At 42.1% G+C, this 24,815-nt stretch overlaps 1 protein-coding gene and 17 non-coding genes across 18 annotated transcripts in view; 8 read left to right on the forward strand and 10 right to left on the reverse strand.

Annotated features, from left to right (window-relative positions):
• The window catches only part of LOC140277470 (polyunsaturated fatty acid lipoxygenase ALOX12-like), a 124,472-nt gene extending 104,901 nt beyond the window's left edge, over positions 1–19,571 (reverse strand). Inside the window, exons 1-7 of the mRNA XM_072372504.1 lie at positions 19,416–19,571; positions 19,271–19,327; positions 18,972–19,164; positions 18,795–18,876; positions 18,518–18,640; positions 18,341–18,444; positions 18,141–18,255 (exon numbers count right to left, since the gene is read on the reverse strand). Of these exons, the coding sequence (XP_072228605.1) occupies positions 18,141–18,255; positions 18,341–18,444; positions 18,518–18,640; positions 18,795–18,876; positions 18,972–19,164; positions 19,271–19,327; positions 19,416–19,538 (797 nt within the window). The 5' untranslated portion in view covers positions 19,539–19,571. The remainder of the gene's footprint in view (positions 1–18,140; positions 18,256–18,340; positions 18,445–18,517; positions 18,641–18,794; positions 18,877–18,971; positions 19,165–19,270; positions 19,328–19,415) is intronic.
• Positions 78–149, reverse strand: trnaw-cca (transfer RNA tryptophan (anticodon CCA)). The gene has a single exon. It is a non-coding gene; the product is annotated as a tRNA-Trp (tRNA).
• trnag-ucc (transfer RNA glycine (anticodon UCC)) lies at positions 270–341 on the forward strand. Its single transcript has one exon. It is a non-coding gene; the product is annotated as a tRNA-Gly (tRNA).
• trnaw-cca (transfer RNA tryptophan (anticodon CCA)) lies at positions 2,364–2,435 on the reverse strand. Its single transcript has one exon. It is a non-coding gene; the product is annotated as a tRNA-Trp (tRNA).
• Positions 2,556–2,627, forward strand: trnag-ucc (transfer RNA glycine (anticodon UCC)). Its single transcript has one exon. It is a non-coding gene; the product is annotated as a tRNA-Gly (tRNA).
• trnaw-cca (transfer RNA tryptophan (anticodon CCA)) lies at positions 4,086–4,157 on the reverse strand. Its single transcript has one exon. It is a non-coding gene; the product is annotated as a tRNA-Trp (tRNA).
• trnag-ucc (transfer RNA glycine (anticodon UCC)) lies at positions 4,278–4,349 on the forward strand. The gene has a single exon. It is a non-coding gene; the product is annotated as a tRNA-Gly (tRNA).
• On the reverse strand, positions 6,372–6,443 carry trnaw-cca (transfer RNA tryptophan (anticodon CCA)). Its single transcript has one exon. It is a non-coding gene; the product is annotated as a tRNA-Trp (tRNA).
• Positions 6,564–6,635, forward strand: trnag-ucc (transfer RNA glycine (anticodon UCC)). The gene has a single exon. It is a non-coding gene; the product is annotated as a tRNA-Gly (tRNA).
• On the reverse strand, positions 8,687–8,758 carry trnaw-cca (transfer RNA tryptophan (anticodon CCA)). Its single transcript has one exon. It is a non-coding gene; the product is annotated as a tRNA-Trp (tRNA).
• Positions 8,879–8,950, forward strand: trnag-ucc (transfer RNA glycine (anticodon UCC)). The gene has a single exon. It is a non-coding gene; the product is annotated as a tRNA-Gly (tRNA).
• trnaw-cca (transfer RNA tryptophan (anticodon CCA)) lies at positions 11,002–11,073 on the reverse strand. The gene has a single exon. It is a non-coding gene; the product is annotated as a tRNA-Trp (tRNA).
• trnag-ucc (transfer RNA glycine (anticodon UCC)) lies at positions 11,194–11,265 on the forward strand. Its single transcript has one exon. It is a non-coding gene; the product is annotated as a tRNA-Gly (tRNA).
• Positions 13,288–13,359, reverse strand: trnaw-cca (transfer RNA tryptophan (anticodon CCA)). The gene has a single exon. It is a non-coding gene; the product is annotated as a tRNA-Trp (tRNA).
• On the forward strand, positions 13,480–13,551 carry trnag-ucc (transfer RNA glycine (anticodon UCC)). The gene has a single exon. It is a non-coding gene; the product is annotated as a tRNA-Gly (tRNA).
• trnaw-cca (transfer RNA tryptophan (anticodon CCA)) lies at positions 15,603–15,674 on the reverse strand. Its single transcript has one exon. It is a non-coding gene; the product is annotated as a tRNA-Trp (tRNA).
• On the forward strand, positions 15,795–15,866 carry trnag-ucc (transfer RNA glycine (anticodon UCC)). Its single transcript has one exon. It is a non-coding gene; the product is annotated as a tRNA-Gly (tRNA).
• On the reverse strand, positions 17,918–17,989 carry trnaw-cca (transfer RNA tryptophan (anticodon CCA)). Its single transcript has one exon. It is a non-coding gene; the product is annotated as a tRNA-Trp (tRNA).
• Positions 19,572–24,815: the final 5,244 nt, after the last annotated feature.

Genomic DNA, 24,815 nt, shown 5'->3' on the forward strand with positions numbered 1-24,815 from the left:
CAATCAGAGTGAGACTACCGACCGACCAATCAGAGCTCAGCCAAAGATCGGCCAATCAGAGTGAGATTACAGACTGATGACCCTGATGGGATTTGAACACACAACCTTCTGCTCTGGAGTCAGAAGCGCTACCATTGCGCCACAGAGTCACACGAAGCTGTTTGGTGGACCTCTGGTTTGAAGTATGTGCCGGATGATGTAACCGCAGCTGACCCTGAAGCACTTAGCTGTCGGTCTCACTCCAGATGGGCCAGATGTGGTGCATCACAGCGTTGGTGGTATAGTGGTGAGCATAGCTGCCTTCCAAGCAGTTGACGCGGGTTCGATTCCCGGCCAACGCAGCGACCGTTTTCAGGAGACCCAGCAGAGTTACTGGGCTGGAAGCATATCAGTGATGACGTAGAAATAACTACTGAAAGAAGTTCAACACTGCACTTCTAATTTGTGGCCACATACTCTGTCCATGTGTGTCACGTACTCAGATGTTTCCATATCCTACTCCAGGCGTTGGCCTGCCAGATGCAGCTCTTCTCGTGACTGTGTCTGGCTCGCAGATAAATCTTAGCTGACACTTCTTAACTCAGTCAGTAATGAAAAATTCCGCTGAACTTTTAACAAAACAGAAATCCCAGTGTTAAAAATAACAGATTACAGTAATCTTTAAAAAGTAATCAGATTACAGTAATCTTATGAAAGTAATCAGATTACAGTAATCTTTAAAAAGTAATCAGATTACAGTAATCTTTAAAAAGTAATCAGATTACAGCTATATTTTTAAAAAGTAATCAGATTACAGTAATCTTTTTTAAAGTAATCAGATTACAGTAATCTTTAAAAAGTAATCAGCTTACAGTAATATTTAAAACGTAATCAGAGTGAGAGTACCGACTGACCAATCAGAGCGCAGCTAAAGATCAGCCAATCAGAGAGCAGCTAAAGATCGGCCAATCAGAGTGAGAGTACCGACCGACCAATCAGAGTTCAGCTATAAATCAGCCAATGGTCAGTCTCTAGTCTCACTCAGAGCTATAGAGTATATACAGAGTTACGACACGCTTTGATGTTGCCGCTAGGGCTGTCACGTGGTTCATGTAAGCCTCAATAGTTCCAACGGTTCCAACCAAACGGCAAACTGTCATAGTTTCGTATGGTACAGTGTAAGCTAATGCCAAATGACTAAGCCACAAAACTGAACTGACCACATACTCTGTGCATGTGTGTCACGTACTCAGATGTTCCCATATCCTACTCCAGGCGTTGGCCTGCCAGATGCAGCTCTTCTCGTGACTGTATCTGGCTCGCAGATAAATCTTAGCTGACACTTCTTAACTCGGTCAGTAATTAAAAATTTCGCTGAACTTTTAACAACACAGAAATCCCAGTGTTAAAAATAACAGATTACAGTAATCTTTAAAAAGTAATCAGATTACGGTAATCTTTTTTAAAGTAATCAGATTACAGTAATCTTTTAAAAAGTAATCAGATTACAGTAATCTTTAAAAAGTAATCAGATTACAGTAATATTTTAAAAAGTAATCAGATTACAGTAATATTTAAAACGTAATCAGAGTGAGATGTAATCACTCAGAGCTATAGAGTATATACAGAGTTACGACACGCTTTGATGTTGCCGCTAGGGCTGTCACGTGGTTCATGTAAGCCTCAATAGTTCCAACGGTTCCAACCAAACGGCAAACTGTCATAGTTTCGTATGGTACTGTGTGAGCTACTGCCAAATGACTAAGCCACAAAACTGAACTGACCACATACTCTGTGCATGTGTGTCACGTACTCAGATGTTCCCATATCCTACTCCAGGCGTTGGCCTGCCAGATGCAGCTCTTCTCGTGACTGTATCTGGCTCGCAGATAAATCTTAGCTGACACTTCTTAACTCGGTCAGTAATTAAAAATTTCGCTGAACTTTTAACAACACAGAAATCCCAGTGTTAAAAATAACAGATTACAGTAATCTTTAAAAAGTAATCAGATTACATTAATCTTTTTTAAAGTAATCAGATTACAGTAATCTTTTAAAAAGTAATCAGATTACAGTAATCTTTAAAAAGTAATCAGATTACAGTAATATTTAAAAAGTAATCAGATTACAGTAATATTTTAAAAAGTAATCAGATTACAGTAATATTTTAAAAAGTAATCAGATTACAGTAATATTTAAAACGTAATCAGAGTGAGAGTACCGACCGACCAATCAGAGCGCAGTTAAAGATCGGCCAATCAGAGTGAGAGTACCGACCGACCAATCAGAGCGCAGCTAAAGATCGGCCAATCAGAGTGAGACTACCGACCGACCAATCAGAGCTCAGCCAAAGATAGGCCAATCAGAGTGAGATTACAGACTGATGACCCTGATGGGATTTGAACACACAACCTTCTGCTCTGGAGTCAGAAGCGCTACCATTGCGCCACAGAGTCACACGAAGCTGTTTGGTGGACCTCTGGTTTGAAGTATGTGCCGGATGATGTAACCGCAGCTGACCCTGAAGCACTTAGCTGTCGGTCTCACTCCAGATGGGCCAGATGTGGTGCATCACAGCGTTGGTGGTATAGTGGTGAGCATAGCTGCCTTCCAAGCAGTTGACCCGGGTTCGATTCCCGGCCAACGCAGCGACCGTTTTCAGGAGACCCAGCAGAATTACTGGGCTGGAAGCATATCAGTGATGACGTAGAAATAACTACTGAAAAAAGTTCAACACTGCACTTCTAATTTGTGGCCACATACTCTGTGCATGTGTGTCACGTACTCAGATGTTTCCATATCCTACTCCAGGCGTTGGCCTGCCAGATGCAGCTCTTCTCGTGACTGTGTCTGGCTCGCAGATAAATCTTAGCTGACACTTCTTAACTCAGTCAGTAATGAAAAATTCCGCTGAACTTTTAACAAAACAGAAATCCCAGTGTTAAAAATAACAGATTACAGTAATCTTTAAAGAGTAATCAGATTACAGTAATCTTTAAAAAGTAATCAGATTACAGTAATCTTATGAAAGTAATCAGATTACAGTAATCTTTAAAAAGTAATCAGATTACAGTAATCTTTAAAAAGTAATCAGATTACAGCAATATTTTTAAAAAGTAATCAGATTACAGTAATCTTTTTAAAAGTAATCAGATTACAGTAATATTTAAAACGTAATCAGAGTGAGAGTACCGACTGACCAATCAGAGCGCAGCTAAAGATCAGCCAATCAGAGAGCAGCTAAAGATCGGCCAATCAGAGTGAGCGTACCGACCGACCAATCAGAGTTCAGCTATAAATCAGCCAATGGTCAGTCTCTAGTCTCACTCAGAGCTATAGAGTATATACAGAGTTACGACACGCTTTGATGTTGCCGCTAGGGCTGTCACGTGGTTCATGTAAGCCTCAATAGTTCCAACGGTTCCAACCAAACGGCAAACTGTCATAGTTTCGTATGGTACAGTGTAAGCTAATGCCAAATGACTAAGCCACAAAACTGAACTGACCACATACTCTGTGCATGTGTGTCACGTACTCAGATGTTCCCATATCCTACTCCAGGCGTTGGCCTGCCAGATGCAGCTCTTCTCATGACTGTATCTGGCTCGCAGATAAATCTTAGCTGACACTTCTTAACTCGGTCAGTAATTAAAAATTTCGCTGAACTTTTAACAACACAGAAATCCCAGTGTTAAAAATAACAGATTACAGTAATCTTTAAAAAGTAATCAGATTACGGTAATCTTTTTTAAAGTAATCAGATTACAGTAATCTTTTAAAAAGTAATCAGATTACAGTAATCTTTAAAAAGTAATCAGATTACAGTAATATTTAAAAAGTAATCAGATTACAGTAATATTTTAAAAAGTAATCAGATTACAGTAATATTTTAAAAAGTAATCAGATTACAGTAATATTTAAAACGTAATCAGAGTGAGAGTACCGACCGACCAATCAGAGCGCAGTTAAAGATCGGCCAATCAGAGTGAGAGTACCGACCGACCAATCAGAGCGCAGCTAAAGATCGGCCAATCAGAGTGAGACTACCGACCGACCAATCAGAGCTCAGCCAAAGATCGGCCAATCAGAGTGAGATTACAGACTGATGACCCTGATGGGATTTGAACACACAACCTTCTGCTCTGGAGTCAGAAGCGCTACCATTGCGCCACAGAGTCACACGAAGCTGTTTGGTGGACCTCTGGTTTGAAGTATGTGCCGGATGATGTAACCGCAGCTGACCCTGAAGCACTTAGCTGTCGGTCTCACTCCAGATGGGCCAGATGTGGTGCATCACAGCGTTGGTGGTATAGTGGTGAGCATAGCTGCCTTCCAAGCAGTTGACGCGGGTTCGATTCCCGGCCAACGCAGCGACCGTTTTCAGGAGACCCAGCAGAGTTACTGGGCTGGAAGCATATCAGTGATGACGTAGAAATAACTACTGAAAAAAGTTCAACACTGCACTTCTAATTTGTGGCCACATACTCTGTGCATGTGTGTCACGTACTCAGATGTTTCCATATCCTACTCCAGGCGTTGGCCTGCCAGATGCAGCTCTTCTCGTGACTGTGTCTGGCTCGCAGATAAATCTTAGCTGACACTTCTTAACTCAGTCAGTAATGAAAAATTCCGCTGAACTTTTAACAAAACAGAAATCCCAGTGTTAAAAATAACAGATTACAGTAATCTTTAAAAAGTAATCAGATTACAGTAATCTTATGAAAGTAATCAGATTACAGTAATCTTTAAAAAGTAATCAGATTACAGTAATCTTTAAAAAGTAATCAGATTACAGCTATATTTTTAAAAAGTAATCAGATTACAGTAATCTTTTTTAAAGTAATCAGATTACAGTAATCTTTAAAAAGTAATCAGCTTACAGTAATATTTAAAACGTAATCAGAGTGAGAGTACCGACTGACCAATCAGAGCGCAGCTAAAGATCAGCCAATCAGAGAGCAGCTAAAGATCGGCCAATCAGAGTGAGAGTACCGACCGACCAATCAGAGTTCAGCTATAAATCAGCCAATGGTCAGTCTCTAGTCTCACTCAGAGCTATAGAGTATATACAGAGTTACGACACGCTTTGATGTTGCCGCTAGGGCTGTCACGTGGTTCATGTAAGCCTCAATAGTTCCAACGGTTCCAACCAAACGGCAAACTGTCATAGTTTCGTATGGTACAGTGTAAGCTAATGCCAAATGACTAAGCCACAAAACTGAACTGACCACATACTCTGTGCATGTGTGTCACGTACTCAGATGTTCCCATATCCTACTCCAGGCGTTGGCCTGCCAGATGCAGCTCTTCTCGTGACTGTATCTGGCTCGCAGATAAATCTTAGCTGACACTTCTTAACTCGGTCAGTAATTAAAAATTTCGCTGAACTTTTAACAACACAGAAATCCCAGTGTTAAAAATAACAGATTACAGTAATCTTTAAAAAGTAATCAGATTACGGTAATCTTTTTTAAAGTAATCAGATTACAGTAATCTTTTAAAAAGTAATCAGATTACAGTAATCTTTAAAAAGTAATCAGATTACAGTAATATTTTAAAAAGTAATCAGATTACAGTAATATTTAAAACGTAATCAGAGTGAGATGTAATCACTCAGAGCTATAGAGTATATACAGAGTTACGACACGCTTTGATGTTGCCGCTAGGGCTGTCACGTGGTTCATGTAAGCCTCAATAGTTCCAACGGTTCCAACCAAACGGCAAACTGTCATAGTTTCGTATGGTACTGTGTGAGCTACTGCCAAATGACTAAGCCACAAAACTGAACTGACCACATACTCTGTGCATGTGTGTCACGTACTCAGATGTTCCCATATCCTACTCCAGGCGTTGGCCTGCCAGATGCAGCTCTTCTCGTGACTGTATCTGGCTCGCAGATAAATCTTAGCTGACACTTCTTAACTCGGTCAGTAATTAAAAATTTCGCTGAACTTTTAACAACACAGAAATCCCAGTGTTAAAAATAACAGATTACAGTAATCTTTAAAAAGTAATCAGATTACGGTAATCTTTTTTAAAGTAATCAGATTACAGTAATCTTTTAAAAAGTAATCAGATTACAGTAATCTTTAAAAAGTAATCAGATTACAGTAATATTTAAAAAGTAATCAGATTACAGTAATATTTTAAAAAGTAATCAGATTACAGTAATATTTTAAAAAGTAATCAGATTACAGTAATATTTAAAACGTAATCAGAGTGAGAGTACCGACCGACCAATCAGAGCGCAGTTAAAGATCGGCCAATCAGAGTGAGAGTACCGACCGACCAATCAGAGCGCAGCTAAAGATCGGCCAATCAGAGTGAGACTACCGACCGACCAATCAGAGCTCAGCCAAAGATAGGCCAATCAGAGTGAGATTACAGACTGATGACCCTGATGGGATTTGAACACACAACCTTCTGCTCTGGAGTCAGAAGCGCTACCATTGCGCCACAGAGTCACACGAAGCTGTTTGGTGGACCTCTGGTTTGAAGTATGTGCCGGATGATGTAACCGCAGCTGACCCTGAAGCACTTAGCTGTCGGTCTCACTCCAGATGGGCCAGATGTGGTGCATCACAGCGTTGGTGGTATAGTGGTGAGCATAGCTGCCTTCCAAGCAGTTGACCCGGGTTCGATTCCCGGCCAACGCAGCGACCGTTTTCAGGAGACCCAGCAGAATTACTGGGCTGGAAGCATATCAGTGATGACGTAGAAATAACTACTGAAAAAAGTTCAACACTGCACTTCTAATTTGTGGCCACATACTCTGTGCATGTGTGTCACGTACTCAGATGTTTCCATATCCTACTCCAGGCGTTGGCCTGCCAGATGCAGCTCTTCTCGTGACTGTGTCTGGCTCGCAGATAAATCTTAGCTGACACTTCATAACTCAGTCAGTAATGAAAAATTCCGCTGAACTTTTAACAAAACAGAAATCCCAGTGTTAAAAATAACAGATTACAGTAATCTTTAAAGAGTAATCAGATTACAGTAATCTTTAAAAAGTAATCAGATTACAGTAATCTTATGAAAGTAATCAGATTACAGTAATCTTTAAAAAGTAATCAGATTACAGTAATCTTTAAAAAGTAATCAGATTACAGCAATATTTTTAAAAAGTAATCAGATTACAGTAATCTTTTTAAAAGTAATCAGATTACAGTAATATTTAAAACGTAATCAGAGTGAGAGTACCGACTGACCAATCAGAGCGCAGCTAAAGATCAGCCAATCAGAGAGCAGCTAAAGATCGGCCAATCAGAGTGAGCGTACCGACCGACCAATCAGAGTTCAGCTATAAATCAGCCAATGGTCAGTCTCTAGTCTCACTCAGAGCTATAGAGTATATACAGAGTTACGACACGCTTTGATGTTGCCGCTAGGGCTGTCACGTGGTTCATGTAAGCCTCAATAGTTCCAACGGTTCCAACCAAACGGCAAACTGTCATAGTTTCGTATGGTACAGTGTAAGCTAATGCCAAATGACTAAGCCACAAAACTGAACTGACCACATACTCTGTGCATGTGTGTCACGTACTCAGATGTTCCCATATCCTACTCCAGGCGTTGGCCTGCCAGATGCAGCTCTTCTCATGACTGTATCTGGCTCGCAGATAAATCTTAGCTGACACTTCTTAACTCGGTCAGTAATTAAAAATTTCGCTGAACTTTTAACAACACAGAAATCCCAGTGTTAAAAATAACAGATTACAGTAATCTTTAAAAAGTAATCAGATTACGGTAATCTTTTTTAAAGTAATCAGATTACAGTAATCTTTTAAAAAGTAATCAGATTACAGTAATCTTTAAAAAGTAATCAGATTACAGTAATATTTTAAAAAGTAATCAGATTACAGTAATATTTTAAAAAGTAATCAGATTACAGTAATATTTAAAACGTAATCAGAGTGAGATGTAATCACTCAGAGCTATAGAGTATATACAGAGTTACGACACGCTTTGATGTTGCCGCTAGGGCTGTCACGTGGTTCATGTAAGCCTCAATAGTTCCAACGGTTCCAACCAAACGGCAAACTGTCATAGTTTCGTATGGTACAGTGTAAGCTACTGCCAAATGACTAAGCCACAAAACTGAACTGACCACATACTCTGTGCATGTGTGTCACGTACTCAGATGTTCCCATATCCTACTCCAGGCGTTGGCCTGCCAGATGCAGCTCTTCTCGTGACTGTATCTGGCTCGCAGATAAATCTTAGCTGACACTTCTTAACTCGGTCAGTAATTAAAAATTTCGCTGAACTTTTAACAACACAGAAATCCCAGTGTTAAAAATAACAGATTACAGTAATCTTTAAAAAGTAATCAGATTACAGTAATCTTTTTTAAAGTAATCAGATTACAGTAATCTTTTAAAAAGTAATCAGATTACAGTAATCTTTAAAAAGTAATCAGATTACAGTAATATTTAAAAAGTAATCAGATTACAGTAATATTTTAAAAAGTAATCAGATTACAGTAATATTTTAAAAAGTAATCAGATTACAGTAATATTTAAAACGTAATCAGAGTGAGAGTACCGACCGACCAATCAGAGCGCAGTTAAAGATCGGCCAATCAGAGTGAGAGTACCGACCGACCAATCAGAGCGCAGCTAAAGATCGGCCAATCAGAGTGAGACTACCGACCGACCAATCAGAGCTCAGCCAAAGATCGGCCAATCAGAGTGAGATTACAGACTGATGACCCTGATGGGATTTGAACACACAACCTTCTGCTCTGGAGTCAGAAGCGCTACCATTGCGCCACAGAGTCACACGAAGCTGTTTGGTGGACCTCTGGTTTGAAGTATGTGCCGGATGATGTAACCGCAGCTGACCCTGAAGCACTTAGCTGTCGGTCTCACTCCAGATGGGCCAGATGTGGTGCATCACAGCGTTGGTGGTATAGTGGTGAGCATAGCTGCCTTCCAAGCAGTTGACCCGGGTTCGATTCCCGGCCAACGCAGCGACCGTTTTCAGGAGACCCAGCAGAATTACTGGGCTGGAAGCATATCAGTGATGACGTAGAAATAACTACTGAAAAAAGTTCAACACTGCACTTCTAATTTGTGGCCACATACTCTGTGCATGTGTGTCACGTACTCAGATGTTTCCATATCCTACTCCAGGCGTTGGCCTGCCAGATGCAGCTCTTCTCGTGACTGTGTCTGGCTCGCAGATAAATCTTAGCTGACACTTCATAACTCAGTCAGTAATGAAAAATTCCGCTGAACTTTTAACAAAACAGAAATCCCAGTGTTAAAAATAACAGATTACAGTAATCTTTAAAGAGTAATCAGATTACAGTAATCTTTAAAAAGTAATCAGATTACAGTAATCTTATGAAAGTAATCAGATTACAGTAATCTTTAAAAAGTAATCAGATTACAGTAATCTTTAAAAAGTAATCAGATTACAGCAATATTTTTAAAAAGTAATCAGATTACAGTAATCTTTTTAAAAGTAATCAGATTACAGTAATATTTAAAACGTAATCAGAGTGAGAGTACCGACTGACCAATCAGAGCGCAGCTAAAGATCAGCCAATCAGAGAGCAGCTAAAGATCGGCCAATCAGAGTGAGCGTACCGACCGACCAATCAGAGTTCAGCTATAAATCAGCCAATGGTCAGTCTCTAGTCTCACTCAGAGCTATAGAGTATATACAGAGTTACGACACGCTTTGATGTTGCCGCTAGGGCTGTCACGTGGTTCATGTAAGCCTCAATAGTTCCAACGGTTCCAACCAAACGGCAAACTGTCATAGTTTCGTATGGTACAGTGTAAGCTAATGCCAAATGACTAAGCCACAAAACTGAACTGACCACATACTCTGTGCATGTGTGTCACGTACTCAGATGTTCCCATATCCTACTCCAGGCGTTGGCCTGCCAGATGCAGCTCTTCTCATGACTGTATCTGGCTCGCAGATAAATCTTAGCTGACACTTCTTAACTCGGTCAGTAATTAAAAATTTCGCTGAACTTTTAACAACACAGAAATCCCAGTGTTAAAAATAACAGATTACAGTAATCTTTAAAAAGTAATCAGATTACGGTAATCTTTTTTAAAGTAATCAGATTACAGTAATCTTTTAAAAAGTAATCAGATTACAGTAATCTTTAAAAAGTAATCAGATTACAGTAATATTTTAAAAAGTAATCAGATTACAGTAATATTTTAAAAAGTAATCAGATTACAGTAATATTTAAAACGTAATCAGAGTGAGATGTAATCACTCAGAGCTATAGAGTATATACAGAGTTACGACACGCTTTGATGTTGCCGCTAGGGCTGTCACGTGGTTCATGTAAGCCTCAATAGTTCCAACGGTTCCAACCAAACGGCAAACTGTCATAGTTTCGTATGGTACAGTGTAAGCTACTGCCAAATGACTAAGCCACAAAACTGAACTGACCACATACTCTGTGCATGTGTGTCACGTACTCAGATGTTCCCATATCCTACTCCAGGCGTTGGCCTGCCAGATGCAGCTCTTCTCGTGACTGTATCTGGCTCGCAGATAAATCTTAGCTGACACTTCTTAACTCGGTCAGTAATTAAAAATTTCGCTGAACTTTTAACAACACAGAAATCCCAGTGTTAAAAATAACAGATTACAGTAATCTTTAAAAAGTAATCAGATTACAGTAATCTTTTTTAAAGTAATCAGATTACAGTAATCTTTTAAAAAGTAATCAGATTACAGTAATCTTTAAAAAGTAATCAGATTACAGTAATATTTAAAAAGTAATCAGATTACAGTAATATTTTAAAAAGTAATCAGATTACAGTAATATTTTAAAAAGTAATCAGATTACAGTAATATTTAAAACGTAATCAGAGTGAGAGTACCGACCGACCAATCAGAGCGCAGTTAAAGATCGGCCAATCAGAGTGAGAGTACCGACCGACCAATCAGAGCGCAGCTAAAGATCGGCCAATCAGAGTGAGACTACCGACCGACCAATCAGAGCTCAGCCAAAGATCGGCCAATCAGAGTGAGATTACAGACTGATGACCCTGATGGGATTTGAACACACAACCTTCTGCTCTGGAGTCAGAAGCGCTACCATTGCGCCACAGAGTCACACGAAGCTGTTTGGTGGACCTCTGGTTTGAAGTATGTGCCGGATGATGTAACCGCAGCTGACCCTGAAGCACTTAGCTGTCGGTCTCACTCCAGATGGGCCAGATGTGGTGCATCACAGCGTTGGTGGTATAGTGGTGAGCATAGCTGCCTTCCAAGCAGTTGACGCGGGTTCGATTCCCGGCCAACGCAGCGACCGTTTTCAGGAGACCCAGCAGAGTTACTGGGCTGGAAGCATATCAGTGATGACGTAGAAATAACTACTGAAAAAAGTTCAACACTGCACTTCTAATTTGTGGCCACATACTCTGTGCATGTGTGTCACGTACTCAGATGTTTCCATATCCTACTCCAGGCGTTGGCCTGCCAGATGCAGCTCTTCTCGTGACTGTGTCTGGCTCGCAGATAAATCTTAGCTGACACTTCTTAACTCAGTCAGTAATGAAAAATTCCGCTGAACTTTTAACAAAACAGAAATCCCAGTGTTAAAAATAACAGATTACAGTAATCTTTAAAAAGTAATCAGATTACAGTAATCTTATGAAAGTAATCAGATTACAGTAATCTTTAAAAAGTAATCAGATTACAGTAATCTTTAAAAAGTAATCAGATTACAGCTATATTTTTAAAAAGTAATCAGATTACAGTAATCTTTTTTAAAGTAATCAGATTACAGTAATCTTTAAAAAGTAATCAGCTTACAGTAATATTTAAAACGTAATCAGAGTGAGAGTACCGACTGACCAATCAGAGCGCAGCTAAAGATCAGCCAATCAGAGAGCAGCTAAAGATCGGCCAATCAGAGTGAGAGTACCGACCGACCAATCAGAGTTCAGCTATAAATCAGCCAATGGTCAGTCTCTAGTCTCACTCAGAGCTATAGAGTATATACAGAGTTACGACACGCTTTGATGTTGCCGCTAGGGCTGTCACGTGGTTCATGTAAGCCTCAATAGTTCCAACGGTTCCAACCAAACGGCAAACTGTCATAGTTTCGTATGGTACAGTGTAAGCTAATGCCAAATGACTAAGCCACAAAACTGAACTGACCACATACTCTGTGCATGTGTGTCACGTACTCAGATGTTCCCATATCCTACTCCAGGCGTTGGCCTGCCAGATGCAGCTCTTCTCGTGACTGTATCTGGCTCGCAGATAAATCTTAGCTGACACTTCTTAACTCGGTCAGTAATTAAAAATTTCGCTGAACTTTTAACAACACAGAAATCCCAGTGTTAAAAATAACAGATTACAGTAATCTTTAAAAAGTAATCAGATTACGGTAATCTTTTTTAAAGTAATCAGATTACAGTAATCTTTTAAAAAGTAATCAGATTACAGTAATCTTTAAAAAGTAATCAGATTACAGTAATATTTTAAAAAGTAATCAGATTACAGTAATATTTAAAACGTAATCAGAGTGAGATGTAATCACTCAGAGCTATAGAGTATATACAGAGTTACGACACGCTTTGATGTTGCCGCTAGGGCTGTCACGTGGTTCATGTAAGCCTCAATAGTTCCAACGGTTCCAACCAAACGGCAAACTGTCATAGTTTCGTATGGTACTGTGTGAGCTACTGCCAAATGACTAAGCCACAAAACTGAACTGACCACATACTCTGTGCATGTGTGTCACGTACTCAGATGTTCCCATATCCTACTCCAGGCGTTGGCCTGCCAGATGCAGCTCTTCTCGTGACTGTATCTGGCTCGCAGATAAATCTTAGCTGACACTTCTTAACTCGGTCAGTAATTAAAAATTTCGCTGAACTTTTAACAACACAGAAATCCCAGTGTTAAAAATAACAGATTACAGTAATCTTTAAAAAGTAATCAGATTACGGTAATCTTTTTTAAAGTAATCAGATTACAGTAATCTTTTAAAAAGTAATCAGATTACAGTAATCTTTAAAAAGTAATCAGATTACAGTAATATTTAAAAAGTAATCAGATTACAGTAATATTTTAAAAAGTAATCAGATTACAGTAATATTTTAAAAAGTAATCAGATTACAGTAATATTTAAAACGTAATCAGAGTGAGAGTACCGACCGACCAATCAGAGCGCAGTTAAAGATCGGCCAATCAGAGTGAGAGTACCGACCGACCAATCAGAGCGCAGCTAAAGATCGGCCAATCAGAGTGAGACTACCGACCGACCAATCAGAGCTCAGCCAAAGATAGGCCAATCAGAGTGAGATTACAGACTGATGACCCTGATGGGATTTGAACACACAACCTTCTGCTCTGGAGTCAGAAGCGCTACCATTGCGCCACAGAGTCACACGAAGCTGTTTGGTGGACCTCTGGTTTGAAGTATGTGCCGGATGATGTAACCGCAGCTGACCCTGAAGCACTTAGCTGTCGGTCTCACTCCAGATGGGCCAGATGTGGTGCATCACAGCGTTGGTGGTATAGTGGTGAGCATAGCTGCCTTCCAAGCAGTTGACCCGGGTTCGATTCCCGGCCAACGCAGCGACCGTTTTCAGGAGACCCAGCAGAATTACTGGGCTGGAAGCATATCAGTGATGACGTAGAAATAACTACTGAAAAAAGTTCAACACTGCACTTCTAATTTGTGGCCACATACTCTGTGCATGTGTGTCACGTACTCAGATGTTTCCATATCCTACTCCAGGCGTTGGCCTGCCAGATGCAGCTCTTCTCGTGACTGTGTCTGGCTCGCAGATAAATCTTAGCTGACACTTCATAACTCAGTCAGTAATGAAAAATTCCGCTGAACTTTTAACAAAACAGAAATCCCAGTGTTAAAAATAACAGATTACAGTAATCTTTAAAGAGTAATCAGATTACAGTAATCTTTAAAAAGTAATCAGATTACAGTAATCTTATGAAAGTAATCAGATTACAGTAATCTTTAAAAAGTAATCAGATTACAGTAATCTTTAAAAAGTAATCAGATTACAGCAATATTTTTAAAAAGTAATCAGATTACAGTAATCTTTTTAAAAGTAATCAGATTACAGTAATATTTAAAACGTAATCAGAGTGAGAGTACCGACTGACCAATCAGAGCGCAGCTAAAGATCAGCCAATCAGAGAGCAGCTAAAGATCGGCCAATCAGAGTGAGCGTACCGACCGACCAATCAGAGTTCAGCTATAAATCAGCCAATGGTCAGTCTCTAGTCTCACTCAGAGCTATAGAGTATATACAGAGTTACGACACGCTTTGATGTTGCCGCTAGGGCTGTCACGTGGTTCATGTAAGCCTCAATAGTTCCAACGGTTCCAACCAAACGGCAAACTGTCATAGTTTCGTATGGTACAGTGTAAGCTAATGCCAAATGACTAAGCCACAAAACTGAACTGACCACATACTCTGTGCATGTGTGTCACGTACTCAGATGTTCCCATATCCTACTCCAGGCGTTGGCCTGCCAGATGCAGCTCTTCTCATGACTGTATCTGGCTCGCAGATAAATCTTAGCTGACACTTCTTAACTCGGTCAGTAATTAAAAATTTCGCTGAACTTTTAACAACACAGAAATCCCAGTGTTAAAAATAACAGATTACAGTAATCTTTAAAAAGTAATCAGATTACGGTAATCTTTTTTAAAGTAATCAGATTACAGTAATCTTTTAAAAAGTAATCAGATTACAGTAATCTTTAAAAAGTAATCAGATTACAGTAATATTTTAAAAAGTAATCAGATTACAGTAATATTTTAAAAAGTAATCAGATTACAGTAATATTTAAAACGTAATCAGAGTGAGATGTAATCACTCAGAGCTATAGAGTATATACAGAGTTACGACACGCTTTGATGTTGCCGCTAGGGCTGTCACGTGGTTCATGTAAGCCTCAATAGTTCCAACGGTTCCAACCAAACGGCAAACTGTCATAGTTTCGTATGGTACAGTGTAAGCTACTGCCAAATGACTAAGCCACAAAACTGAACTGACCACATACTCTGTGCATGTGTGTCACGTACTCAGATGTTCCCATATCCTACTCCAGGCGTTGGCCTGCCAGATGCAGCTCTTCTCGTGACTGTATCTGGCTCGCAGATAAATCTTAGCTGACACTTCTTAACTCGGTCAGTAATTAAAAATTTCGCTGAACTTTTAACAACACAGAAATCCCAGTGTTAAAAATAACAGATTACAGTAATCTTTAAAAAGTAATCAGATTACAGTAATCTTTTTTAAAGTAATCAGATTACAGTAATCTTTTAAAAAGTAATCAGATTACAGTAATCTTTAAAAAGTAATCAGATTACAGTAATATTTAAAAAGTAATCAGATTACAGTAATATTTTAAAAAGTAATCAGATTACAGTAATATTTTAAAAAGTAATCAGATTACAGTAATATTTAAAACGTAATCAGAGTGAGAGTACCGACCGACCAATCAGAGCGCAGTTAAAGATCGGCCAATCAGAGTGAGAGTACCGACCGACCAATCAGAGCGCAGCTAAAGATCGGCCAATCAGAGTGAGACTACCGACCGACCAATCAGAGCTCAGCCAAAGATAGGCCAATCAGAGTGAGATTACAGACTGATGACCCTGATGGGATTTGAACACACAACCTTCTGCTCTGGAGTCAGAAGCGCTACCATTGCGCCACAGAGTCACACGAAGCTGTTTGGTGGACCTCTGGTTTGAAGTATGTGCCGGATGATGTAACCGCAGCTGACCCTGAAGCACTTAGCTGTCGGTCTCACTCCAGATGGGCCAGATGTGGTGCATCACAGCGTTGGTGGTATAGTGGTGAGCATAGCTGCCTTCCAAGCAGTTGACCCGGGTTCGATTCCCGGCCAACGCAGCGACCGTTTTCAGGAGACCCAGCAGAATTACTGGGCTGGAAGCATATCAGTGATGACGTAGAAATAACTACTGAAAAAAGTTCAACACTGCACTTCTAATTTGTGGCCACATACTCTGTGCATGTGTGTCACGTACTCAGATGTTTCCATATCCTACTCCAGGCGTTGGCCTGCCAGATGCAGCTCTTCTCGTGACTGTGTCTGGCTCGCAGATAAATCTTAGCTGACACTTCTTAACTCAGTCAGTAATGAAAAATTCCGCTGAACTTTTAACAAAACAGAAATCCCAGTGTTAAAAATAACAGATTACAGTAATCTTTAAAGAGTAATCAGATTACAGTAATCTTTAAAAAGTAATCAGATTACAGTAATCTTATGAAAGTAATCAGATTACAGTAATCTTTAAAAAGTAATCAGATTACAGTAATCTTTAAAAAGTAATCAGATTACAGCAATATTTTTAAAAAGTAATCAGATTACAGTAATCTTTTTAAAAGTAATCAGATTACAGTAATATTTAAAACGTAATCAGAGTGAGAGTACCGACTGACCAATCAGAGCGCAGCTAAAGATCAGCCAATCAGAGAGCAGCTAAAGATCGGCCAATCAGAGTGAGCGTACCGACCGACCAATCAGAGTTCAGCTATAAATCAGCCAATGGTCAGTCTCTAGTCTCACTCAGAGCTATAGAGTATATACAGAGTTACGACACGCTTTGATGTTGCCGCTAGGGCTGTCACGTGGTTCATGTAAGCCTCAATAGTTCCAACGGTTCCAACCAAACGGCAAACTGTCATAGTTTCGTATGGTACAGTGTAAGCTAATGCCAAATGACTAAGCCACAAAACTGAACTGACCACATACTCTGTGCATGTGTGTCACGTACTCAGATGTTCCCATATCCTACTCCAGGCGTTGGCCTGCCAGATGCAGCTCTTCTCATGACTGTATCTGGCTCGCAGATAAATCTTAGCTGACACTTCTTAACTCGGTCAGTAATTAAAAATTTCGCTGAACTTTTAACAACACAGAAATCCCAGTGTTAAAAATAACAGATTACAGTAATCTTTAAAAAGTAATCAGATTACGGTAATCTTTTTTAAAGTAATCAGATTACAGTAATCTTTTAAAAAGTAATCAGATTACAGTAATCTTTAAAAAGTAATCAGATTACAGTAATATTTTAAAAAGTAATCAGATTACAGTAATATTTTAAAAAGTAATCAGATTACAGTAATATTTAAAACGTAATCAGAGTGAGATGTAATCACTCAGAGCTATAGAGTATATACAGAGTTACGACACGCTTTGATGTTGCCGCTAGGGCTGTCACGTGGTTCATGTAAGCCTCAATAGTTCCAACGGTTCCAACCAAACGGCAAACTGTCATAGTTTCGTATGGTACAGTGTAAGCTACTGCCAAATGACTAAGCCACAAAACTGAACTGACCACATACTCTGTGCATGTGTGTCACGTACTCAGATGTTCCCATATCCTACTCCAGGCGTTGGCCTGCCAGATGCAGCTCTTCTCGTGACTGTATCTGGCTCGCAGATAAATCTTAGCTGACACTTCTTAACTCGGTCAGTAATTAAAAATTTCGCTGAACTTTTAACAACACAGAAATCCCAGTGTTAAAAATAACAGATTACAGTAATCTTTAAAAAGTAATCAGATTACAGTAATCTTTTTTAAAGTAATCAGATTACAGTAATCTTTTAAAAAGTAATCAGATTACAGTAATCTTTAAAAAGTAATCAGATTACAGTAATATTTAAAAAGTAATCAGATTACAGTAATATTTTAAAAAGTAATCAGATTACAGTAATATTTTAAAAAGTAATCAGATTACAGTAATATTTAAAACGTAATCAGAGTGAGAGTACCGACCGACCAATCAGAGCGCAGTTAAAGATCGGCCAATCAGAGTGAGAGTACCGACCGACCAATCAGAGCGCAGCTAAAGATCGGCCAATCAGAGTGAGACTACCGACCGACCAATCAGAGCTCAGCCAAAGATAGGCCAATCAGAGTGAGATTACAGACTGATGACCCTGATGGGATTTGAACACACAACCTTCTGCTCTGGAGTCAGAAGCGCTACCATTGCGCCACAGAGTCACACGAAGCTGTTTGGTGGACCTCTGGTTTGAAGTATGTGCCGGATGATGTAACCGCAGCTGACCCTGAAGCACTTAGCTGTCGGTCTCACTCCAGATGGGCCAGATGTGGTGCATCACAGCGTTGGTGGTATAGTGGTGAGCATAGCTGCCTTCCAAGCAGTTGACCCGGGTTCGATTCCCGGCGGCGGATCAGCGTCGGGTTGGCTCCATTCAGGAACTGATATCCGAAGAACCAATCCTCCCGCCAGAGCTTCTCCACCAACCCTGACGCACCACAGATAGGATACAGGATGTTGCCATGGAAACAGCAGAAATGAAGCAACGGTCAGCATAAAAGACGGCGTCTCACTGCTGGTTGGCGTCCCGGCCTGCTGGCAGAGCTGATGGATCTGATGGAAACCAGACCAACGCTGCTGAGAGCTCAGGAAGCTCTGCAGGCCGAGCTCCAGGAGTCTGAAGGAAGAAGGAACCGGTGAAACAGGAAAGTCTTCAGAATCAAAGTCTGACAAAGAATCATCAGACTTACACTCTGCTGACGGTCAGAACCATGTCGGCAGCCTTGGACACGGAGAAACGAACCTCTACAGGAAGTGAAAAGACGCTATCAGCCGTCATCGTCTCTGGGAGGTGGTCGTCATAGCAACTCCAGCTGAAAGAGAAGTGAAACAAAGTTCTGAACGAGCGTCACCAAACAGTCCTGCAGAAGTCTGAGTGACTGTCTCCAGGCTGTTAAAAGAGCTTTCACCTCGGTTAAAACGGATCAAAGCTAGCTTTTAAACATTTGTAATATTTGGACTGATCACCGATATGTTTGACGACGGTACGTCAGCTCATTTATCCTCTGATCCAGTTCTACTGGGCCGATGTCCTTGAAAACCAACTTTGCTTCAAAACAAACACAAACATGACTGCAAGTAATTGAAAAAACTTCTTTGATATGGATGAGACTTAAATCTGATGTAAGCTTTTTTCTTACTGACCAATGGAGTCCCTCAGAGCCAGTGACGTCGCACAGCCGACAAACCTGTAGCAAGGAAACAGTGAGACTGCGCCCTCGGGTGTCGTCACTATAACTTTTGAACAAAACCAGCCTCTGGTTCTGGTGGGCGGAGCCTCCAGACGCACTAAAAGCAAAGTTCCAAGACTGGTGGGACAGTGAACTGAGTATTCTGCCTGTTAACAGAAAATGTTACATTTCATGTAACAGAAAACTCTCATAGATTCAAAATGCTGTTTGTTTTTTGATATCCAATGTGGACTTTGTGAAGTTTGAGCTTACTTTGTGCGTTTTGCTTGTGCAGCAGCAGCAGCACACGCTGCTTACAACACGGCAGATCTGAGAAGTGAGAATGAAACAAGTCATTTTTTGTTTTAAAAAAAGAAGGTCATTCATATAAATTGAATTCAGAGTTCTGGAGGCTCACAGATCTCTCGGCCAATCGTACGCGCTCGCTGGCTCCTCTGCTTCCGACCAGCTGGATGACGGTTCGATGGGCGTCACCAGAGAGAAACAAACGCTCCTGATGCACAGCAACTCGGTATATCATGGTGGACTGAGCAAACAGAAAGGAAAACCAACAGCAGCAATGAAGGTGACTGCAGTGATGTAATAAATTAATACTGAGCAGCGTTTTTCTTTGGATATCAGCTCCAGAGAAGAAACCAGCACAGAGAAGGCTTCCTTTACCAGTTTGTTCAGTTTCACTGAGTCTCTGGTTCTGATACTGATGCAGAGCAGATTGAACTCTCCTCCACGGACTGATAGGAGATATGAAACATCTCGGTGCAGACACTGAAGGGCCAGAAGTTAAATCTTTTCTGGTAGACAGCCTCAGCGTTGCATTTCCAGTTCAGTCTGCTGTCCAGATATCTGTAGTTCTCCTCCACCTCCACCTCTCCTCTAACCTACCTTACCAACCCTAACCCTAACCCACCTCCACCTCTCCTCTACCCTACCTTACCAACCCTAACCCTAACCCTGCCCTAACCCACCTCCACCTCTCCTCTAACCTACCTTACCAACCCTAACCCTAACCCACCTCCACCTCTCCTCTAACCTACCTTACCAACCCTAACCCTGCCCTAACCCACCTCCACCTCTCCTCTAACCTACCTTACTAACCCTAACCCTAACCCACCTCCACCTCTCCTCTAACCTACCTTACCAACCCTAACCCTGCCCTAACCCACCTCCACCTCTCCTCTAACCTACCTTACCAACCCTAACCCTAACCCACCTCCACCTCTCCTCTAACCAACCTTACCAACCCTAACCCTAACCCACCTCCACCTCTCCTCTAACCAACCTTACCAACCCTAACCCTAACCCTAACCCACCTCCACCTCTCCTCTAACCAACCTTACCAACCCTAACCCTAACCCACCTCCACCTCTCCTCTAACCAACCTTACCAACCCTAACCCTAACCCACCTCCACCTCTCCTCTACCATACCTTACCAACCCTAACCCTAACCCTGCCCTAACCCACCTCCACCTCTCCTCTAACCAACCTTACCAACCCTAACCCTAACCCACCTCCACCTCTCCTCTACCCTACCTTACCAACCCTAACCCTAACCCTGCCCTAACCCACCTCCACCTCTCCTCTAACCTACCTTACCAACCCTAACCCTAACCCACCTCCACCTCTCCTCTAACCAACCTTACCAACCCTAACCCTAACCCACCTCTCCTCTAACCTACCTTACCAACCCTGCCCTAACCCTGCCCTAACCCACCTCCACCTCTCCTCTAACCTACCTTACCAACCCTAACCCTAACCCACCTCCACCTTTCCTCTAACCTACCTTACCAACCCTGCCCTAACCCTGCCCTAACCCACCTCCACCTCTCCTCTAACCTACCTTACCAACCCTAACCCTAACCCACCTCCACCTCTCCTCTAACCTACCTTACCAACCCTAACCCTAACCCACCTCCACCTTTCCTCTAACCTACCTTACCAACCCTGCCCTAACCCTGCCCTAACCCACCTCCACCTCTCCTCTAACCTACCTTACCAACCCTAACCCTGCCCTAACCCACCTCCACCTTTCCTCTAACCTACCTTACCAACCCTAACCCACCTCCACCTCTCCTCTAACCTACCTTACCAACCCTAACCCTAACCCACCTCCACCTCTCCTCTAACCTACCTTACCAACCCTAACCCTAACCCTAACCCACCTCCACCTCTCCTCTAACCTACCTTACCAACCCTAACCCTAACCCTAACCCACCTCCACCTCTCCTCTAACCTACCTTACCAACCCTAACCCTAACCCACCTCCACCTCTCCTCTAACCTACCTTACCAACCCTAACCCTAACCCTAACCCACCTCCACCTCTCCTCTAACCAACCTTACCAACCCTAACCCTAACCCACCTCCACCTCTCCTCTAACCTACCTTACCAACCCTAACCCTAACCCACCTCCACCTCCACCTCTCCTCTAACCAACCTTACCAACCCTAACCCAGGATGGAGATGGTGTTTGGCTGCTCCTGGTCCTCCTAACATCCACAATCCTCTCTTTTGTTTTTAAGATGAGGTGACTGTTCCCACACTATGGCACAAAGTGTCCATCACTGATACAGCTGCAGAGTCATCAGAGTATTCCTGGAGGTGACAGGACTCTGGGGCGAACAGTGAAGAGAAAGAGTGAGAGTACAGAGCCCTGTGGTGCCCCTGTGCTGCTGACCACCACCTCAGCCTAACAAACTGTGCTCTGTTTGTCAGGTAGTCAATCATCCAGGGGTGTTGAGGCATCCTCCTGCTTCCTACATAACAGTGCAGGCTGAATTGTATTAAAATCACTGGAGAAATCAAAGAATATGATCCTCACAATGTTGCCTGCTTTGCCCAATAGATGATGGTATCTTCAACACTGAATAAGTATTCAGTGCTTCAAAGTAGTTAAAGTAGTCTTAAAAAAGTATTTTCCACAGTGAATCATGACAGTTTATTCAATCATCTAGAACGATGGGGGCAGAAATATGGTTTGTGGCGTTCCTCAGGGGTCATTACTGGATCCAAAACTGTTTATACTTTACATAAAATATACTTTCAAGGTTTAAAAAATATTAAAATATGAGTATTATTATACAAGTTAAGGAAGCTACCAGAGATGGTTATTTCAGAAATGTGCAAATTAAAAAACAAATTATCAGTAAAAAACTAAATCAGATTAACTGTAAAGGAGTTCTCATGTTACAGATGGTGCAGAAACTTGTTTCTTGGTGTGATGATAGATTATAAAATAAACCTGGAAACACTTATAAACACAATTAACTTTTTAAAAGCATTTCAGTTCTGAGTAAAGACAAACATGTACTGGGTCATAACCCACTCATATTCTGTTCATTAGTTTTAACCATTTTTAAATTTCTGTACAGAGGTTTGGGGCATTTATTATAAATGCTGATTATCATCACTAGCTATAGTGTAAAAAGAGCTATAAAGGTTATCAAAATACAAGTTATAGAGATTCACTGTTAATCTGGTTGTATTTCAAATAAATGTTAATTTTTCAGAGAAGATATTTCATAAGAAACAATCAATCAGTCACAGAATAGCAGAGAAGGGCTTGATTTGAATCAACTTCAGCTTCTTCCTACTCCCTCTGTGACAAATGTCCATCCATCCCTGTGACTTCCAAACATTTCTTCTTCTTCTGTTACATTACAGTGACTCTGGAACCAAGAAGAATTCACTGGAAATCCTTTAAAACCCTCACAGCTGCTGTGGAAGTGGAATTTGTCCAGTTGGTTTGAGGCAAGATCTCTTCCTGAAGGAGTAATTACTGCAGTAATCCCTCTGTAGAAACAGTACTGGTGTTCTGGTGGTGTTCTGATGGTGTTCTGGTGGTGTTCTGATGGTGTTCTGAGGTACTCACCGCTGATGGATCCTGGACGGACAGTTTCTCTCTGACTGAAGTCAGAAATAAAGCGGCTGCTTCTGTCAACATTTGTTTAAACATATTTCAGCGCGTCGATCATTCCTCAGATTAATTATTAATGAGCTGTCTGATAATCTGCAGCTGTTCCTCGCAGCTGTTCCACGCAGCTGTTCCTCGCAGCTGTTCCACGCAGCTGTTCCTCGCAGCTGTTCCACGCAGCTGTTCCACGCAGCTGTTCCACGCAGCTGTTCCTCGCAGCTGTTCCACGCAGCTGTTCCACGCAGCTGTTTCACGCAGCTGTTCCACGCAGCTGTTCCACACAGCTGTTCCTCGCAGCTGTTCCACGCAGCTGTTCCACGCAGCTGTTCCACGCAGCTGTTCCACACAGCTGTTCCTCGCAGCTGTTCCACGCAGCTGTTCCACGCAGCTGTTCCACACAGCTGTTCCTCGCAGCTGTTCCACGCAGCTGTTCCACGCAGCTGTTCCTCGCAGCTGTTCCACGCAGCTGTTCCACGCAGCTGTTCCCCGCAGCTGTTCCCCGCAGCTGTTCCCCGCAGCTGTTCCTCGCAGCTGTTCCCCGCAGCTGTTCAACGCAGCTGTTCCCCGCAGCTGTTCCCCTCAGCTGTTCCTCGCAGCTGTTCCCCGCAGCTGTTCAACGCAGCTGTTCCACGCAGCTGTTCCTCGCAGCTGTTCCACGCAGCTGTTCCACGCAGCTGTTCCACGCAGCTGTTCCTCGCAGCTGTTCCACGCAGCTGTTCCTCGCAGCTGTTCCTCGCAGCTGTTCCACGCAGCTGTTCCTCGCAGCTGTTCCACGCAGCTGTTCCACGCAGCTGTTCCCCGCAGTTGTTCCACGCAGCTGTTCCTCGCAGCTGTTCCTCGCAGCTGTTCCACGCAGCTGTTCCTCGCAGCTGTTCCACGCAGCTGTTCCACGCAGCTGTTCCACGCAGCTGTTCCTCGCAGCTGTTCCACGCAGCTGTTCCTCGCAGCTGTTCCTCGCAGCTGTTCCACGCAGCTGTTCCCCGCAGTTGTTCCACGCAGCTGTTCCTCGCAGCTGTTCCTCGCAGCTGTTCCACGCAGCTGTTCCTCGCAGCTGTTCCACGCAGCTGTTCCACGCAGCTGTTCCACGCAGCTGTTCCACGCAGCTGTTCCACGCAGCTGTTCCACGCAGCTGTTCCACGCAGCTGTTCCTCGCAGCTGTTCCTCGCAGCTGTTTCACGCAGCTGTTCCCCGCAGCTGTTCCCCGCAGCTGTTCCACGCAGCTGTTCCCCGCAGCTGTTCCCCGCAGCTGTTCCACGCAGCTGTTCCCCGCAGCTGTTCCTCGCAGCTGTTCCACGCAGCTGTTCCACGCAGCTGTAAAAATCTCAGAGATGTTTGTCTTTGTTTTCTTGCCTAAGTTCCGGGAGTTTTACGTATTATTGACACCATGATCTCTGCCATCTTTAAAGGACTCAGTCACACTGTGCTGAAGCAAAGGCTGCTGGGAGTTATCCTCTTTTCTGTGGGTCCACAGTCAGCTGCTGTGGACGGTTACAGGAAACTTAAATGTCCCGCTGCATCTACGTCTGCTGCTTTAATCCAGCAGATCAGTCACATTTTACAGCAAAAGTCTGTCATTGTGAACCTGTAACCACAGTTCTGGTGGAAGTGTTTATATTTCCTCCTTATCAGACATGTACGTGATCGCAGGTAAGATGCTGTATCCAAGGTCTTATCCTGGTTAATATTTAGAACTTATACAGTAACTAACTGCACTGTAGTGAATTAAACTGATCAATTCTCTCTTTTGCAACAGTCCGTACGTGTTCTACCAGCAGATTACAACTAGTAAATTAAACATTACCGAGCTTTGAAAAGACTTGACTTAGTTCCTGGTTAAATAGGTTGTAATAGGCAGCTTCAGCAGCAGTGTGTGAAAAACTAAGTGA

The sequence above is a fragment of the Leuresthes tenuis genome, unplaced genomic scaffold (assembly GCF_036924035.1).
Source record: "Leuresthes tenuis unplaced genomic scaffold, fLeuTen1.0.hap1 SCAF_19, whole genome shotgun sequence".
NCBI lineage: Eukaryota > Metazoa > Chordata > Actinopteri > Atheriniformes > Atherinopsidae > Leuresthes > Leuresthes tenuis.